Source organism: Drosophila virilis, chromosome 2 (genome assembly GCF_030788295.1).
Source record: "Drosophila virilis strain 15010-1051.87 chromosome 2, Dvir_AGI_RSII-ME, whole genome shotgun sequence".
In the NCBI taxonomy this organism is placed as follows: Eukaryota; Metazoa; Arthropoda; class Insecta; order Diptera; family Drosophilidae; genus Drosophila; species Drosophila virilis.
In genome coordinates, this window is record NC_091544.1 from 9,258,778 (window position 1) to 9,277,286 (window position 18,509).

The 18,509-nt window shown below is 43.6% G+C and overlaps 6 protein-coding genes across 7 annotated transcripts; 3 read left to right on the forward strand and 3 right to left on the reverse strand.

Moving 5' to 3' along the window:
- Positions 1-14: 14 nt before the first annotated feature.
- Positions 15-4,078, reverse strand: TAF1B (TATA box-binding protein-associated factor RNA polymerase I subunit B). The gene is made up of 4 exons (XM_002054348.4): positions 3,607-4,078; positions 3,430-3,547; positions 2,429-2,878; positions 15-2,307 (listed from the first exon to the last, which is right to left on the reverse strand). The coding sequence occupies exons 1-4, from the start codon at positions 4,020-4,022 to the stop codon at positions 655-657; spliced, it is 2,637 nt and encodes an 878-aa protein (XP_002054384.1). The 5' UTR covers positions 4,023-4,078; the 3' UTR covers positions 15-654.
- LOC26531305 (uncharacterized) lies at positions 3,012-3,425 on the forward strand. Its single transcript, XM_015172398.2, has 2 exons — positions 3,012-3,155; positions 3,208-3,425. Exons 1-2 carry the CDS (start codon positions 3,062-3,064, stop codon positions 3,342-3,344), a joined length of 231 nt encoding a protein of 76 aa, XP_015027884.1. The 5' UTR covers positions 3,012-3,061; the 3' UTR covers positions 3,345-3,425.
- Positions 4,079-4,421: 343 nt separating the features above from the next.
- On the forward strand, positions 4,422-7,299 carry pinta (prolonged depolarization afterpotential (PDA) is not apparent). The gene is made up of 3 exons (XM_002054347.4): positions 4,422-5,052; positions 5,116-5,345; positions 5,406-7,299. The coding sequence occupies exons 1-3, from the start codon at positions 4,633-4,635 to the stop codon at positions 5,605-5,607; spliced, it is 852 nt and encodes a 283-aa protein (XP_002054383.1). The 5' UTR covers positions 4,422-4,632; the 3' UTR covers positions 5,608-7,299.
- Positions 5,990-7,799, reverse strand: mats (MOB kinase activator-like 1). The gene is made up of 3 exons (XM_002054346.4): positions 7,576-7,799; positions 7,133-7,299; positions 5,990-7,071 (listed from the first exon to the last, which is right to left on the reverse strand). The coding sequence occupies exons 1-3, from the start codon at positions 7,593-7,595 to the stop codon at positions 6,593-6,595; spliced, it is 666 nt and encodes a 221-aa protein (XP_002054382.1). The 5' UTR covers positions 7,596-7,799; the 3' UTR covers positions 5,990-6,592.
- Positions 7,800-7,880: 81 nt separating this feature from the next.
- On the forward strand, positions 7,881-9,911 carry Nop56 (Nop56 ribonucleoprotein). Its single transcript, XM_002054345.4, has 3 exons — positions 7,881-8,036; positions 8,226-8,628; positions 8,688-9,911. Exons 1-3 carry the CDS (start codon positions 8,034-8,036, stop codon positions 9,776-9,778), a joined length of 1,497 nt encoding a protein of 498 aa, XP_002054381.1. The 5' UTR covers positions 7,881-8,033; the 3' UTR covers positions 9,779-9,911.
- Positions 9,912-10,274: 363 nt separating this feature from the next.
- On the reverse strand, positions 10,275-18,346 carry lqfR (clathrin interactor lqfR). Of its 2 annotated transcripts, none has more exons than XM_002054344.4 (6): positions 18,015-18,334; positions 16,451-16,652; positions 16,038-16,389; positions 15,841-15,934; positions 15,005-15,780; positions 10,275-10,911 (listed from the first exon to the last, which is right to left on the reverse strand). In XM_002054344.4, the coding sequence occupies exons 1-6, from the start codon at positions 18,065-18,067 to the stop codon at positions 10,409-10,411; spliced, it is 1,980 nt and encodes a 659-aa protein (XP_002054380.2). In that variant the 5' UTR covers positions 18,068-18,334; the 3' UTR covers positions 10,275-10,408. The 2 variants fall into 2 exon arrangements, with proteins under 2 accessions (XP_002054380.2, XP_015027683.1); XM_015172197.3 differs by lacking the exon at positions 10,275-10,911 and adding an exon at positions 11,902-14,750 and having other exon boundaries at positions 18,015-18,346.
- Positions 18,347-18,509: the final 163 nt, after the last annotated feature.

The window sequence follows — 18,509 nt, forward strand, 5'->3', positions numbered from 1 at the left end:
ACTTATTTGGAACATTTTTATTTTTAAGTTTATGGTAAACTCAAATTTTATTATTTATTTGTTTTTTTGGTTTTCTCCAGATGGAATTACACATGCAGCAATAACTTATATTTTCACATTGTTACAGTTGCACAGATTATCAAAAGAGGAATCAGCATTTTATCAACAATTTTCCTGATGCTTGGTGTTTAGTAAGTTTTTTAAGCTACATTCCACTGTGCACAAAAGTGCGCTCGCGCGCTCTCTTTCTCTCTCGTATTCTCAGCAGTGGCGCTCGGCACCTGCGGTTGCAGTGTTAGTTTGTGTGACTATGTGCGTGTGTGTGTGTGTGTGTGTGTGTGAAGGGGAATGGGGAGCGAAGAGTTCTCTCTTTCTTCCACAGCATGTGTTTCTGCGACCGTGAGGAGGCTGTTCGTGCTCTTTCTTTTTGAAGATTTTTGTAAAATGTAAACAAAACGTTGTGCGAGTGAGTAACTGATGTTATTATTGTTATTTTTATTGTTGTTGGTGCTGTCGCCGTCTCGGTATTCTTCTGATAAACGCTAATTTGCATATTGCTGTTGCGCGTTTATGTTCCATGTTTTCACTAGTGTCAGCCATTAAATGATAAAATAAACGCTTCTTAAATATGAAAGCGATTAGGAAGGAAGTCGTTTACCACATATCTCTAAAACTTTTGGTCAACAAATTAATATCCTTATTTAGTATATTGTACTTGAGACGCAAATGATTGCTATGAGTACTCCAGTCCTCGATGCCATGATGGAACATCACCTCCACTACCAACAACTGCTCGTATAGCACATCCCAATCGATGCCAATTGTGGCAGCGCATGTTTCCAGCAGCCAGCGAAACGAACAGGGGAAGATCGTACGCAGTTTCTGCTTACTTGTATCATTAATCCTTGTTATATATCCGTGCAGCAGCCAACAATCGAAATTGGAAATTTTTAACAAAAGCTCATCCAGCTGCTGTTGCTCTGCGCCGTCTTCAGCTTGATTTGCATCACTGATTTCCGGCTTGGGCTGAGCTGAGGCTTCTATTTCTTCGGACAATGGTCGCATTTGGCGACGAGGCATCTTTAGCGGCACACGCAACGGATCCATGTTGCGCTCATCGAATGTTTGTATGGCTGCCAAGTTGTTAAGCGACACCTCTTCATTGTTCAGAGTTAGTACATAAGTGGGAGTGTCGCGTATTTTCCAAAACGGATTGTCAGTCTCTAAGGCTTCGCGGCGTTCAGCGCGTTCTCTCATTTTATTTGCATATTGCCGACCATAAGATGCAACAGGCTGACGAAACACAAAGCAGGGTCTCTTTTCTCGCCGCCGTAGTTCGTCAATCCAGGTCTGTGTATCTATGTCACAATTAGCGCGCCATTCCTTCTGTCGATTTGGTTGTCGCGGCAGCATTTGAAAAATGCCTGTCTCCTGGTAATCCTGCTGGCATGCCAACTCCTCTACGCGAAGAGATTTACCATGCACGGCTAACTGCTGAGCCAACTCTGTGGTTTGATTTTTAAATGGTGCGAGTTGGCGCTCTGTGTGATCTATTTTCATGAAGTCCGGAATCTGTACACTCATCTCGCGCTGCTGCCCTTGGCTGGCGTGGAGGAGAATGCGCTTAAAGTAGCTATGGGCCGGGGTTAAGCTAGGCTGAAACTCTATGTGATCCTTCGTTGCACTGTCGGCACAGGACTCGCCGAATTTGTTTTTCAGCAGTGTCTCAAATATGAGACAAATGTTCTCGTTCACGCGCTGCATGGCCGGTGTCATCAACATCTCGTTGTAGTTATATTCATGCTCTTTCTGTTTTTTCTCCTTCTTCAGAAAGTCGTCAATCTTGCGCCCACTCTGAGTAGCCGTACCAAATCGCTGTGCAAAGCTTTCGCTGTAGTGAGAAACTAAAATTTTACGTAACTCCACGAACTCCATCCATTCGGTGTAGACAAAAAGCGGCGTCACCGACTGCAGGTGCTCCTCTGTCTGCTGTTGAAGCTGTTTATTAATGATCATGGCCGATTCTGATATAGCGCGCTCCTTAACATCATCCAGGCCAAACAACAGCTTTAATACGTATATGATGTAGGCCATAACACGAGCCTCATAGCGGGGATATACATGTAGTCCGTAAATGGGTTCAAACGTAGGTGGCAGCACATCCATTAAACTGCCGACATAGCTTGCTATTAGCGGCGGCAAACTCAGTTCTAGTACATAGCGCTTTGTGAGCGCTTCCAGATCTGGTTGTTGGAATCCGTTCAGATTAATGAAACGGGACATGTGAGAGATCTGCAACCGCATGAACTGAAAAATGATAGTTAAGAAATTTTTTTAAAAGAGCAATAATAATGTTAAACTAGTCCTCGTACTTGACTGAATAAATGCTACGTTAGATCTTTTGAGCTTAAACTGATTTCAAGCTTACCTTATAGCGAATTTTATCCCGCTGATGACTGAACTCCATTTGCTTGATCAGCGTTTTGCCATGCATGGCCACATTGTCAGGCAAATAGCTCAGCATATAGCGACTGGTCAGATGCTCCTCATCAATTAATCGTAAAAGATCCGTCAGCTGGATATCGTCCTGGACTTGATTAAGCGCTATGGCCAGCACAATATACAGTTTTGTTATGTTCAGACAGTAAATATGCCGATCAAAATTGCTTAAGACCTTCGCTTTGGGGCGTAGCCCATGACATTGCATACTGCCCGAACTGTCCGCGCTGTGTTTGTCCAGATGCTTAAGTGGCATTTGCTTTTTCAGGGACTTGCGCGCATTGGTCGACCATTGTAGTTGGAGATTTTGGTTAGTTCGCAACGTGGATTCAGATTGGGCGCCCTTCTTGCCGTTATAGCCCGACTCGTCCAATTTGCGCTGAAAAAGAGAAACGAGAGCAAGACCTTTTGATGTCAGTACCGTGTAGATAACCAGGTGATTGATTAGCTTAGGTAATTTGTCAAGTCGTTTGCATATGCTTTGGCCCACTATAAATACGCAGCTAAGCCAGGAAAATATCAGTTCAGAATTTTGTCTAAAGCAACATCAACATTTTCTAAAATGGCTCTGCGTTTCGCTCTGATCTTCCTAGCACTTCTTGTGTTGGTGTACGCACCGCTGCCCACATCAGCGGCACCCCTAGAGCTAAACGAGGGTAAGTTTTAGCGGCTGAAAAGTGAGCTGATAATATAATTGTCTACACACAGCTGCTTTGGCGGAGGGCAATATCGTTCCTGAGGTGGGACCGACACCGTCACCTGCACCATCGGAGCCAGGCAAACAAAAGCAGCGCACTTTCTTCCTGTTGCTGCCGCTCCTGTTTCCCGACCAGTTTTACTTTTAATGTAAGGCACAGACAGGCCACTGAGTTTACTATGATATAGATTTAAAAAAAAATAATAAAGTTTAAACTTTTAGCATGCAAGCACCTTGGTCTTTCTCCATTCACGCCAGTTGGCGCGCTCATCCCCTTGATTTTGCAGTTGTTTATCCTGGCGTTCACGCTTTCGCTTGGTCTTCTTGTAATTATAAATGATGCGTGCGTCTCTAAAAGGCAGCATAATTATGAACAAAAAAAAATTAAATGTTAAAACCTCTTTCCTTACCTGGCCAAGGCACGCACATTCAACTTAGGCAAACCAAGCTCGTTGCTCTTGCTGAAGGCCACCTCCATGCGTCCCATGTAGGCAGCCCATACCTGCAGCGTCATAAGCTTGAGCTCTGGCTTGGCGCCCATGTTCAGCAGCTCCTCCAAAAAGCCGCGCAGCACGTAATTGTAAAACTCCCAAGATGTTATATCGTTGTCTTCTTCCTCAACTTTCGGCTTCTTTATGGTGCGTTGTGAAGCGTGCTTTGAAGTGTCGTTGAACGTATCTTCGGCGCTGATTTCTACAGCGCGCAGTTGCTCCTTCTTGGTGCCGCATTCGATGCAATAGTAGTAGCCTTCGCGCTCCTGGAACGTGCGCTCGCCACATACGTCGCACTCCATGTTGTCTATTTCCATTATTTCTGTCTCGTCCATTTTTCTTTACAAAAATCAACACACGTGCGGGAGCGACAAATGCTATAATAACAAATATTTTGATATGTACATTTGCATTAATCGATTATCGATAAAAAGCCGATAACATTTGCGCGCAATCAATAGCCATACAATGTTTGGTAAGTGGCGCAATTTAAAAAAAAGTACTAGTATTGACGGTCCTTGAATATAAGCAGCATAATAATAAGCAGCATTTGGCGGAAAAAAGAAATACGATTAAAGGAAAATTGCCTTTTAACACTAAGTGCTTGTAACTAGCAAAATGCTGACATGGCATTACACAACACTAAATCTGCCCGCTGCTCGCGCCTTTTGACCTATCCCAACGTTTCAAATGTGCTGAATAGGTCATTTACCTAATTAAATTGCGCCATTTATATAAGCTGAATTTGCTGTGCGTGTAAGACTTAGTCGCTTAATGGATAACTATATTTAGCAGGCTGCCTACTGCCTAATGACAAGTATTTAATTGCCTTGCCCTGCCGCAGGGCGCGAATACAAAAGCTAAACATTTGTGCGCGTTGAAAGCTTCCGACTGCAGTAGGCAGTCGCTCACAGACAGTCGGTTAGTGCAAGTGCAGCAGCGGACATGTGTTCACACGACAACGATATAGTTGCCGATTATCCAGATTTGGATTCTACTTTTGAGAATGAGCAGGAGCTGATATTGAAAAAGGAGCAGCTACAGGTGCAGGAACTAAGAGATTGGTTAGACGCAAATCCGAACATAAATGGCTGTAAGGCTTATGCCAATTTGCACTTTTTTCTGCGCACCTGTAAATTTGACGTTGATCGGGCTAAAAAGAAGCTTAAAACCTTTTACCAAATGCGTGCCGAGCGTACCGAATGGTTTGAAAATTGCGATCCCATGTTGCCCGAAATACAGGAGCTGCTTGCCTTGGGCGTCTTTCTTCCCGTTGACGGTGTCGACGAGCAGCAACGAAAAGTTGTAATTATTCGGACGGCGGCACACGATCCCAAACGACATACACAGAACAACGTATTTAAGGTACAGATAGAGCTGATACATTAACTAAAAGCGTAATGATCTCAAACTTTTGACTTCTTCCAGACAAGCAAAATGATATTGGATTTGCTATTAAAGTTTGAGCCAGATAACTGTGCACGTGGCATCGTTGCCATTATGGATATGCAGGGGGTCCAATTAGGTCATGCTCTGCAGCTGAATCCCAAGCTTATCAAGCGTTCCGTTGAGAGTTGGACGGCGTATCCATGTCAGCCCAAGCTTTTGGAGTTCACTAATACGCCTCGTCACGTCAACATTTTTCTAAATACATTTCGGTGCTTGACTTTTGCTTATATAAGTACATGTTTATATCTATATTAATATTTTCATTTTAGCGTATTTATGACGCCAAAGATACGATCCCGTGTCGCCGTGCGCCGCGAGGGCACCATGGTAAAGTGCATGCAGCTGCCAAAAGACTTGGGTGGTCAGGGACCCAGCTACAAAGAGCTGGCCATCAAATGGAAGCAATTGGTCGAACAGCACGCTGACTTTTATTTGGAGCAAGGCAAATACAAAAGCATAGTCAAGCGATAAGCGTCTGATTAACCAAAAAATGATTAGAACTGCAAGCAGACATACTTATAAATATTATACGAATATTTTCAACGTGCGGATTATCATCGGTAATCGGTTAATGTCTACAAATGGCGTTGCCTAGTATTTAAGGTTTCGTTTGTGCTAAAAACAATGCTCATTTTATAATGATAAGTATTTATAATGCACATTTCAATGTTTGCATCATTTTAACAATAGATAAGTGTACTCTTTGTTGCCTTGCTGTTATCGTCCACATTTTTCCAACGACCATAGACTCATTTTATTACCAGAGCTCTTTACTTAAAAAAAAAAGAAATCAATTCGACTTTGTAAAATAGCATAAACGGGTTATTAAAAGTATATCTGATACGAGGATTACTTCATTATATTCTCGATTTCTTTATTAGTATAAAATAGTATATCAAAAATGTTTATCAAGTCTATAATTATTATCATTTAATGGGGCCATCGAGTGCCGTCTCATGTTAAGGGTTTGCATTGCAAAAGACTTCTCATCCGTTTATCGATATTAATAATAAATACGTACATACATACAAAAGAACATAAACAAGTTAATTTCGCACAGTTTGTGAACAGAATGTTGTTTATAAGCGGGATTTGTTAGTGTATCAATGCGTGCTGTCTGTTGTTTTTGCTTTTTAATATACATACATATATAAATATAAATATGTTTTGTATCTTAAAAGTACGTGTCACATATAAAAATATATAGTAGATGTTGGTCATCGATTCATTATCATCACCAAACAGCGCACTACCGAACAGTTTTAGTGGGACCACATGAAGCACTGAACAAAACTTAAAAGCTATAAACGAGAAAAGGAAAGGCGGTAACTAACTAAAGCGTAATATAAATAGCGACAGAGTACAATTGAAAGTAAAGCGCAGTCGCGCCCGCCCATCACAAGTCCAATTGCAAGCCGCCGCTATTGCCACCACTGTCCACCAATTGCAGTGATTCCTATATCTGCCGTTCATCCTTTGCCGTCAACTTGTCGATGAGCTCTTGCAGTGGCGCCAGCTCGCGTCGTTCAATCAGATTGAACTCTTGCACAAAGAATATAAAATGCTTAAAGGACGTATTCAAATGGGCCTCCTCGCCCAGCGTCACCACCTCAGAGAAATGCTGATGATAGATGTGCGCATAAACGCGAAACAGACGCTTCAGTATAGTTTTTGCGGAGGCAAGAAAATTCTTTGGGAATGGTACACCAATTTTGGATGGGAACAATGTTTCATCGTCCAGCTGATCCTGTACCCAGGTCATTAGATAATCAATATACTTGGGTGCGCTGCATTTAATGGGCTTCTTAACTGTTAAACCATCCGCCCAATGGTATTCGTATTTCGGACCAGCCGACATAATGCCACAGCTCTCCTCCGTACAAAACTCTGTTATTGTGCCATAGAGCATATTAATCTGATTAAAGAAATCCACGGCTATGGGGAAAGAAGAAAGAACAAATTAGTTATGAAAACGTGGGATATTTTCAATACTCACTGTTGACGGCCACCCATTCGTTGAGATCCTCGCCATCGGGCAGAGCGACTGCATTTCGCAAGTTTCCAGAGCCAAGTGTGGCGGCTGCATGCTTCATGAGATCATATTGATGTGTGCCCTCCGGTATGTTCTTTTTGGGTTTGAAGGTTTTGCTTGAACGTGAACCGCTAAAGTCGACAAAAAAATGACGTTTTGTATTGGTATGCCACGGCAAACAACCCCAGGCAACTACAAGTGGTGGAGCCATCGACTCACACCCACAACATTGGCTGAACAAAGCACGAAAAGGGTAGAGCTCTTTGTTCGCCACTGGTTGGGTCTGTTTCAGTTGCAAGTGCAACAGTGTTTTCAGTTCACACGCACATACTTTCGTGTATGTAAAATGAACATTATACGCACATATGTTCGTATGTATTCCAGTTACTACACACATATATACTTACAACAAAAATTCCATTGCCATGCAGTTATTGTTGCCGTTCACTTGCCACGAAGGTAAACTTGTCGACAACCTCTTTAGCAATATGCTTATTTCTTGTAAGTTGAACGTCTTGGACGAGTTGGAATTAAGCGTAATGTGGAAAAACAGTTTTTAATTATAAATCTTTACAATCAAAAAAATTGTTGGCAGGGCAAAGTGTAGGGCTGGCAACAAATACCGACAACATCGATATTTCGAACTCGATAACCGATACGTATGCACTTACGATTATTTTTTGACAGCGACGTATGCGTTGCCACATGTTAGCGAATGTGTATGCGTCCGGTGTGTATACACTGGAATTGTAAAAGTGTGTAGACACTGATCGTTCTGTTTAGCACGTGGAAAAACAACTCGCATTGGCTTCTCGTGAAGAATAGAAAAGTTTTGTTAATTTTACGGCATATTTACGCCTTAAATATGGTAATTATATATGAAATATTGTTGCGTACTTTTCCTTATATAAATATGTTAAATATGTCGCTTATACACAATCATAACTAACCTCAGTATGAATTTTGTGCGGAAGCACCAGACAACGTGGAAAGAAATGCAGATGTTTAAGCTAAAATTTCAAATATTGTATTAATCTGTATTTCTTCACACTTGCAGTCGAAACTGTACGTGCTGTATGAGCATGCGGCAGGCTTTGCGCTATTCTCCGTCAAGGAGTTTGAGGAGGTGTCCATGTTCCTGCCACAGGTCGAGTCCTCCGTGACGGACATTGCTAAATTTAATTCGATTGTAAAGCTGGCTGGATTCGCGCCGTTTAAGACGGCCATTGCTGCACTCGAAAATATTAATGCCATATCTGAGGGCATAGTGCCGCAGGACTTGCTGCATTTCCTCGATGATTTCTTTGCCAAGTTGAAGAAGAAGAAGTGCACCCTGGGCATTGCGGATGCCAAGTTAGGCGCTGCTATCACCGAATCTGTGGGGGTACAGTGCAGCCACTTCGGTGTCGTGCCCGAGATACTGCGAGGTGTGCGCTTCCACTTTGCCAAGCTGGTAAAAGGTAAGTCAATTTGCAAGTCCTTACAGTATCAAATAACTAATTAAGTTTTACGTTCCTAGGCTTTACTGACAAGTCAGCTGGAGTGGCACAACTGGGTCTGGGACACAGCTACTCTCGCGCCAAGGTCAAGTTCAATGTGCATCGATCGGACAACATGATCATTCAGTCGATAGCGCTGCTGGATCAGCTGGACAAGGATGTAAACACGTTCTCTATGCGCATACGCGAATGGTACTCCTATCATTTCCCAGAACTGGTGAAAATTGTGCCAGACAACTATATGTTTGCTAAGGCGGCCAAATTTATTAAGGACCGCAAGGATCTGACCCAAGATAAGCTTGAGGAGCTCGAGCAGATTGTCATGGACTCTGCCAAGGCGCAGGCCATTATCGATGCTGGAAAAATGTCCATGGGCATGGATATATCCATTGTGGATCTAATGAACATTGAGCTGTTTGCCGAGCGCGTAGTCAAGCTCTCCGAGTACCGCAAAAAGCTGTCCACATATTTGCACAACAAGATGAACATGGTTGCACCGAATCTTCAGTCGCTCATTGGCGATCAGGTGGGTGCTCGCCTCATCTCGCACGCCGGCAGCTTGACAAATCTGGCCAAGTATCCCGCATCGACAGTACAAATTCTGGGCGCCGAAAAGGCACTCTTCCGTGCGCTCAAGACGCGCTCCAACACTCCCAAATATGGTTTGATCTATCATTCGTCGTTCATTGGACGCGCTGGCCTCAAGAACAAGGGACGCATTTCGCGTTTTCTGGCCAACAAATGTTCGATTGCCTCGCGTATTGACTGTTTCCTCGAACAGCCGACCAGCGTGTTTGGCGAGACGCTAAAGCAACAGGTGGAAGATCGCCTGAAGTTCTACGAATCGGGTGATGTGCCGCGCAAGAACATTGAGGTAATGAAGGAGGCCATTGAGGCGGCTAACCAAGAAGTTGCAAATGCACCACAGTCCGACAAGAAAAAGAATAAAAAGAAGAAGCGCACGGCTGAGGCTGATACAAATGGGGCTACCAATGGCAATGGGACGCTCGCAGCCGAGACAGGTGCCGACAATGGCAATGCTGAGGCTGATGGCGAGCCCAAGAAGAAGAAAAAGAAGAAGAACAAGAACAAGCAAGCCGTGGAGGCGTAAAAACTTTTGTGTGGAGAATGTACACATTTTACATTGCTGCTTAGTTTTAAGTTCAAACTTTATTATTTTAACTTACTATTCTTTTCTGTATTTTATGATACACCGCAAATTAAATAAACATAAATACAATTAATTATTTTTAAATTGATTTTGTATTTTCACACATTGGTTTTATATACATACACATAACTGTTTAATTATTGCTAATGTTTCTTTATTTATTTTTTTTTTATTTTATTATATATTTTTTTTTTTTTTTTTGTAACAATTTTAAAGACAATTCAGCCGTCCTCCCAACTGTTGCGCTAAAATATCGCTTTAGTACAACCATTAATTATATTTTATTGCATTTATGACGAACATTTAAACACGCAAAAGTATTTAAACTTCGAGTGGACAACAGGACGGATATGGAATTCTTTTTTTTTTTTTCTTTTCGGTATCGGTTTTGGAACTTCTGAGGAAAATGAATAAGAGCTCAGACTACAATTAATAATACATTTGGATATTGGGAATTATAATTTGCTTCAACAAATAATCAGGGTTCGCATATTTTATACAAGAAAAGAGACAAAGGGTGTGTGTGCGTGTGGTGTGTGTGTGTGTGGAACGTCATTAGGCTAACAAATATCATTGGAACAAATCAAACGCTGAGGAATTATTATTATTGCTGCTGGGCTGCTGATGCTGTGGCTGTTGCTGCTGGAACGCACCGAAGTTGGCAAATGCTGCTGGCTGTGTCTGCATCTGTGGAATGTTTTGTTGCGGCGCCCCAAATATGGGGCTGGGGCTGGTCAGTGGTGAGGGCGTGATACCCGGAAATGCGCCACCCGTTTGCACATTCAACGGCGCCTGCGTCTTGGCGGGACTCTGCGTTTTCAGCGCATTCATCGAAGGTGCTGGCGCATTCGATTTACCAGCTTTGCTTATCAACAGATTATCCAAATCAATATTCAGATTGCCAGCCTTCAGATTACCCGACCAGGTGGCACCGACATTTGTGGGCTGTGCGCTGGCCAACGCCGCGGCTCCATTTGTATTGATATTGTTGTTGATGTTGTTGCTGCTGGAGATGGAAATCGGCTGCAGCAGATTGTCGCCCGTGACAGCAGCAATTGGCGGCAGCATGTTATCTGCAAAGAGCGCACAAAGAATGCTGATCAATTTTGGGGGAAATCGTAAATCAACAGGTATCCATATAATTAAGCAGGTGGGTGGGTGTGTGTTTATGTGTGTGTGGTGTGTCTGTGTGCGTGTGTGTCTGTGTGAGGGGTTGTGCGCGTCTAATTTTTGAAAGAACTTTTAAATGTGATGAGTGTGCGGCTCGATTGGAAGCATTTGTTATTGATAGGCGCATGTTACTCAATCAGCTAAGTGCAGTTGACATAAACAATTGTTTCTTTACATAGTTGTTGTTGATGTTTGTTTGCTTTGTTTACCTAGGGAGTCCGCGGCTGTGGCACAATGCCCGGTATATTGAGAAAAGCTTTCATTTGTACATATGTATATAATTCAGATATTTGAGTTGTCACAATAATATTTAATTTGTAAATGATATCCAAATTGTGCGTTTGCAATATAAAATATTATAAGGGAAAAAGGAATAGAAATAAAGTAGAAATATTTGTTCAAATCATATCCATAAGTACCTGGCAATTACCTATGCCTATGATACATATACATATCCCTCCTAAGTAGGTAGATTTGTCAATTTTTTTCTTTTTCGAAATTTATTGCGGCTTTGCTTGACATTTACTGAAAAGCATTTTAATTTGCTTTTAGTAGAAGTAAATTTATCGAAAGTTATAAAGTAAAATGAACAATTGTCTGAATTTCCAGATTGTTATCCAAATAAAATGTAATTAATTATTAAATTTGGAGACTGATTTAGGCCCAGTTCGTGTAATTCCTAGAGAACATTTTCATTAGAAATGTGAGTTTTCTGGAAGTGTTAGCCTACTAATTACTAGATTCCGATTAATTTATACATTTAATATTGTTTGTGTTTGAAATATAAGAAATATCTTTTAAAGCAAAGTTACGCAATAGTTTTCGAATTAAGAAATATTATTTAAATGTACACTGCGCGTCTGTAAGTACTTATAATAATAAGCAATTGTTCATTTGTTTTGTGTAGAGGCAAGTTTAATAACAAAGTACTATATTATAGTTTTCCATAAATGTGGGCTTCATGGAACTTATGACAATATTTAAGTTTAATATTCCTGGCCCTGCTCCAGGACAGCCGAATCGAACAGCTTGTAGCAAGTGTTCAAAATTTGTTCGGCGAGCTCGCGGCACTCGTCCGACGATTCGCCGCCAACGAGCGGTGAGCGCACAAACTCCTCCAGCCAACGCTTGAGCTCGTTGAGCGACTCGGCAAAATGGGCAACTAGGAGGTGGGCGGGCGTTGTGACCAGAGCAATGCCCAGCAGCTGTAGCGTGGCAGCACGCACACTTGCCTCTGAGCTGAAGCGCACAAAGGCGCAGAGATCAAAGATCTCGCGTGTCATGGCCGGCAGCAGCGGACAGTTCTGTGAGCACATGACCAGCACGGCCAGTGTGTGCAGCATATTGATCAGGAGCTGGGTGTCAATGTCATGCAAAATGTTTTCATATTTCACATAAAGCATTTGACGTGTCCGTTGTCCGCGCACTAGGCCAAAGAAAAATGTGCCGGCAACGGCATGGAAGGGATTCAGTTTGGCCTGTTTCTCCGGCTCTGCCTTGTTGCTTAGATAACGCCTGGTTTTGGCACGTAATCGTTCCCGTATAATGCGCTGCGCGGCAGCCAGGCGTGCAGCAGCCGCATCCTCGTCCGAATGCAGCTGGAACTTGCGCGGCTGTTTAGCTACGGACGGCACAATGTCCAGCATCTGTTCACTAGTTGGAGGTTTGTATTCATCGCCTGCAAGTTCCTTGGCCGCTGCAGCCAGTACCTGCAGTATTAGAATGCGTACATTGGCCGCATACCGGGTGTTTTCCGTGTGAAATTCGCGGCAGAGCAGCTCCGCACAGGCGCCTGGCCTGGCTACACATATGGCCACACAACACCGGAACTGGGTGCGCTCAAAATCCTCGAAATAGTACTGCATATCCAGGACTATGAACAGCTCCAGCAGCTCGAGCGCCAGCCTAACATCTTGCTGTGCCAGCTGGCTGCGTATCAGGTGCTCCGCGGTGCCCAGCGCACCTTCAAAGATTTGATAGTTGGGCACTTTGGTGCGCAACAGATGCAGCAGGTCAAGCAGAAATTTGGGCCGCTGTTCCAAGCTGTTGGAAATGTCATTGGACATGTCATATGGCCGCAAATCATCGTCGTCCTCGTCGAGTGGCTGTGTAGGTGTCTCATCGTCATCCGAATCCAGGTCCAGCTGCATGTTTACAACAGTTTCGGTTTGCTCCTTGGACTGCACGACTGGAGTATGGCTCTGTTGCTCCTGCTCTCCCATAAACTGAGCCATGTGCAGCTCGAGGCGTTGCAGCAGCTCTTGACTGGGTCGCACATCCAATTGCGCTTTGCTGGGATACTTAAATTGCGCCAGCTTTTCGAGCTCTTCGATTATGTGCCAATGCGGCGTTTGTTCCAGGGCAGCATAATCAAATTTCAAACGCTCCTCCTCAGACGCTTGTGCGTGTATCATGTGATTGTACAGCAGCTCCACGGTCTTCATACCTACATAACGCTGCACCACGTCGGGAGACTGTAGATGATGACCCAGGCCGTCGTGCAGCTGGCGTTTGTGATCTAGCTTCATGTTGCCATTACATTTGCCAGCCAGTATTAGCAGTTTGCATATGGCCAAATGCTCCTGGGTGCTCAGCTTCTGCAAGGTGATCCGCTTAGACCAAATTCCCAGCAATTGTGTGAAGAGCAAGTGCAGCTGTGTGGGTGCCGTCACGTTGAGGTAGCCCAACAGCGTGCACAAAGGTCCATTTTCTGTAGGCGTACGCTGCAGCGGCAGCTTCTGGAGCAAACAATGTTGCCAGTGTTCCGTTTCCATTGCGCCTGGTCCCAACAGCACGTAAAGATTAAGCTGCGCATTAAGTGCGCTTTTTGCCAACTTAAAACAAACCGAAGGCTCCAAATCGCATATAATTTGCTGCAAGACGTTGCGTGACTTTGGAACAACTGCAAGATCCTCGAGAACGCGCAACAGACTCTCCAGCGAGGAAGCATCAAAAAAGTTGTTGACCACACGAGTCAGCAGCCAGGTGAATGGACCTGGATCGAAATATCCCGATTGATCCTCGCACTGCAGCACAAAGTGCAGAGCCTTGAGCCATTGCTGCAGAAGCAGGCGTCCGTAAGCAATTGGCGCAAATAACGCGGGCAAATTTCGTCCCATTTTATTGGCCACCAAGCCGGGCAATCCAATGAGCAGCTGTATGAAGTGTATAGTTTGGGCATCGTGCTCCTCCAACAGTCGTTCCGGCAACACTTTAATGGTGCGCGCAAAGCGCTTTAATAGAGCTCCGCGCTGACGTGCTGCGTGCAGTAAACAAATAGCCAGCAGACACTCATCCTGCAGGAGAGCGGCGAGCATAGAGGCAGCCGTGCCTGGCACCCGTGCCAGTTGCTGTTGTAGCATCTCAAATGCAACCTCCGCATAGCCAATGCTGTGATCCAATTTAAACATATTTAAAACATCCACATCCTCAGTAGGCTGTGGCCAATCCTGTGTGAACAGTCTGCCGAGCTGCGCGATCAGGGCAGCATACTCGCTACTGGCCAGTTGGGACCAATCAACAACCCCACGATCAAGTCCCACAAGCTGCTCAGGCGTTGTGTATCCTGGCAGTGCTCCAGCGTTGTGCAATTGACGTAACGTGGCTGCCACAAAGCTGGCATCTGCAGCGCTCTGCACGCTCGGCAGGTCACGTAAATCCGCAATGGCCTTCGACAGAGCCAGGCGTATCAATTCCGATGGCGGTGGCAGCGGCGCCTTTGCGACTTGCTGCATTTCAACAGCTGCGTTGGAGTTGAAAAGAAGAAAAAGAGAACGAGTGCATCCGATTGGAATATGTTGACCGTTATGTGTGGTAGCTAGCTTAGCGGCAAGAGATACAGAGAGTGAGAAGAGGGAGAGTTTTGTACACAAAACGCTCGGTCATGCAAACGTTTCACTGGACGCCCACTAAATACGTAAATGATCTATGCTAGAACAAATCCTAATGCAAATCCTAATGACTAGTTGTTAGTACTAACTTAATATACAAACTCACCCATTGGCATGCTCTGATGGATCGATAAATCCCCCAATCCGGCCAGCAGATCAGTCGCGGTTGTTGCTGCCGTTGGCGCAGCTGCTGGCGTTGCGGCATTGAACAGGTCAAAGGCATCATTAGCTGGCGTTGCTGTCGTCAACAGATTGCCATCCAGGGCCGACGTTGATGATGCTGTCGCAGTGCTAGAGCTCTGGAATGCATCAAAATCCGCAAATTCGTCATTGCCTGCCGTCGGCAGTATGCCCGTTGATGGAGGTGATAGACCGCTGCCAAAAGCAGCCGCAAAATCACCAAATTCCTGCGTTGCAGCAGCGTCAGCAGCACGCGGATTAAAGTCATCATCGTCATCAACAATAACAGCTGCGCTATTAAGTGTCTTCTCGCCTTGCGGCTGCTGCTGTGGTGGCGTCGAAGCACACGTCTTGAAAAGATCATCCAGCAAATCATTATTGTTACTCGGCGTATTGCTCTTGTTGTTGTTATTGTTGTTTGGCGAGGTGCTGCCCATAAGATCAACGCTGTTTGTGGTGGGCGTGTCACGATGTGTGGGCGAATGAATACCGGCCGCGTTCGGCGTCTTGCCAAAGTTGGCAGCAGCACCCAAGTTGATTTTCTTTTGTGTTGGCGGCTGCTTCGAGGCGCCAGTGGATGTCGGCTGCTTAGACACCGGCGAGCTAACAGCCTTTGAGCGTATGTTCATGTTGAGGTTTGTGGGTTTACTCTCAGTGGCCACCTCAGCAGGACTAGCACGATCATTGTATCGATAATTGCGTCTGCAATGGACACAATTTAGTTGGTTAACAAAAGGAATTCTAAAAAATGCATAAATTTACCTGGGACTGGGTGAGTCACTGTCGGAACCTTCGCGCTCGCCATCATATTGAGTATCCTCGTCTTCGTAACGGTCTGCAGAGCTCTTATCGGAATCTAAAATGTAATTGAAAACATTTCAATAAACAACGCTGAAGTTTCTTCACCGAAAACCAAGTCAATTTAGAAATAATGACTTATAATAATAATAAATACTTACACCAATTGTCACCGCGATTGTTGCGCCAGTCGCCATCGTTGTAGCTACTGCTACTGCCACCACTGTATCCGCTGTAGCCACCGCTGCGGGAGCCCATCGCATCGCTGCTCATGCCAATATACTTGTCCTTATTCTTTTTGGCTTTCTTGCGCTCATCGCGCAAGCGATCATCGTCCTGAATAAAGTCTATAAGCTCTCGTACCTTATGCCTAACATTAATACCCTGGTCCTTGCCGCCCTCGTCCGTAAACGTGTAATTTTCCAACGAACGCAGATCGTAGATGTGCTCCCGGGACGAGGTTACCACGCGTTCCGATCCATTACGTACCAAATAGTTCAGCAGCAACAAGCTCTGAAATTTAAAAAGAGTTTGTTAGAGTATTTATATATATACAAGAATTTGTTGACTCTACTTTATATGTCCGCCTCCAATTGGTTTTATTGTCCTGGAGCATACGTTTCCAAAGCATGGACATGACCTCTGGAAAGGTTTCGTAGGAGAATGTGGCATGCGCCAGCTCCTGCATGAGTGGACCAGTTGGACCCCACGGATCATCGTTGGTCGCCTCGCGCACCTTGCCCTCAATTTCTGTGTAGTTCATTACGACATTGGTGCTAAACAGCATAAAGAGAACAAAAAGTAATATCAATTAATTTGTGTTGTGCTGATCAAGAAGAAATAGCTACAGTGAAGAAATACTTCAAATAGCAAATACCATTAAAAATATTAATGTAATGTGCATACAGGCTTAATCTTAAGAATTGATTGCGCACACACAAAAAAAGGTACATTGAAAGCTCTAAAAGCGGACGGTTTCTTTATGCGGGCACGTCTTTTAGATGGTCAAACTGTTTTCTCACCTTTACAAAAACTCTTTGTTCTGTACAAACATTTTTCATAGAGTGAACTAACAGACGGTGCATTTATTTCTTAATATAAACTTCACATAGAGTTGAAAACTATATTTAAAGCGAGCATAAACAACGGCTACCCAGGGCCCTATTTTTAACAATATATGATTTCTTTTAGGAATAAGCTGAGAAACAGAAATGTTAAGATCAATTTTTAGCCTTATATTTATATGTAGGAAAATTTAGGGTCATGCGAACTGTCTTGTCTGTTCATCTCATTGATAAGGAATTATTAATTCTTATCAACTTGTTCCATTATTGTTCGCTAGGTGTGATTGCTGATGGACTTTTAAACGTGATACAACAGAAGGTGTGAACTGCCACAACTGAGTCTTATCAGTTTACAGATAAGCACCCTTCCGACTTGGCGCATGCACCAAGGGATTTACAATTGGTTCAATTACACGTTTCGAATTGTGTCAACAAATTGGGCAAGCATCTAGAGCACGCAACGGAAATGGCCTGCACACTTGTGGAGAAATTCGAAACACGAACACGCACAGAACGGTCAAATGACTTCGATAGTAAAATATGATAAAGACAGAGGTAATTAATAAGCTTTCGTAATTGGAATTGAAATTTCTCTGGAAAGTCGCCACTTGGAAGCACGAATGTGGGCACAGCTGGAATGCATATCTTTTTTTGGAGCAAAACGTAAGGCAAACAAAATGTTTTCTTGATAAACTATGTATGTATGTAGGCATATGTATATATGTATGTATGTATATAGCATTTATATGCATATGTATGCGAATTGGAATTTCTGTGAAATGAGCTCGAACGTACATTCAAATCCCGACAAAATGAACAACCTTGAAAGCAACAAAAGCGGCCGACGGCAAACAAAGCACAGCGTTAATCGCTCTTCCATAAACAAGGAGAATAAGCAAAACTATATCACTTTTGGCACGACTGCAGTTGTAGCACCTGTATATGAAAAGAGACAGGTATATGGGGGGGTGGGGGTGAGTTGTTGTTGGCGAAGGGCGTGGGAGTGCTGGTGCGCTTTTAAGTTACATTTTATTGTACACGTTTATTAAATATTTATTATGCTGGACAACTTACACTTTGTCAGCCAATTCGCGCACTTTCCACATGCTGATGAATTTATCAACCATTTTAACTTAATTTTCTGCTTTGGAATTTTTCACACAAACTTGCCAAATTGCTGGCTGACAAAACTCGTTTTTACTTTTGTTTTGTAGTGTGTAGATTACGTATGCATATATATTATTACATGAAGAGCTCGTTTTGACGAGTTACATGTACTTGTATAAGTTTTATTTCAAGCCAAATAAAAAGTATAAAATTTAAACGAAAATGCAAAATAAAATCACTGCTCTACAGGCAGAATTTGGTGAGCTGTCTCTCGTCAGTGTTGGAAATTGCAGCAGTGTTGCAAATGGGCTTACTGCTTTCAGTGTTGCAAATAGGCTATATAATAAGTATCGATATTACGATATGCGTATCGATAGGTTGCCAATATAAAAATTGCACAGCACTGAAATAAGGCTGCCGTTGCCGTCATCCGTGGAGCTGCAGAACTTTAGAAATAGGAAA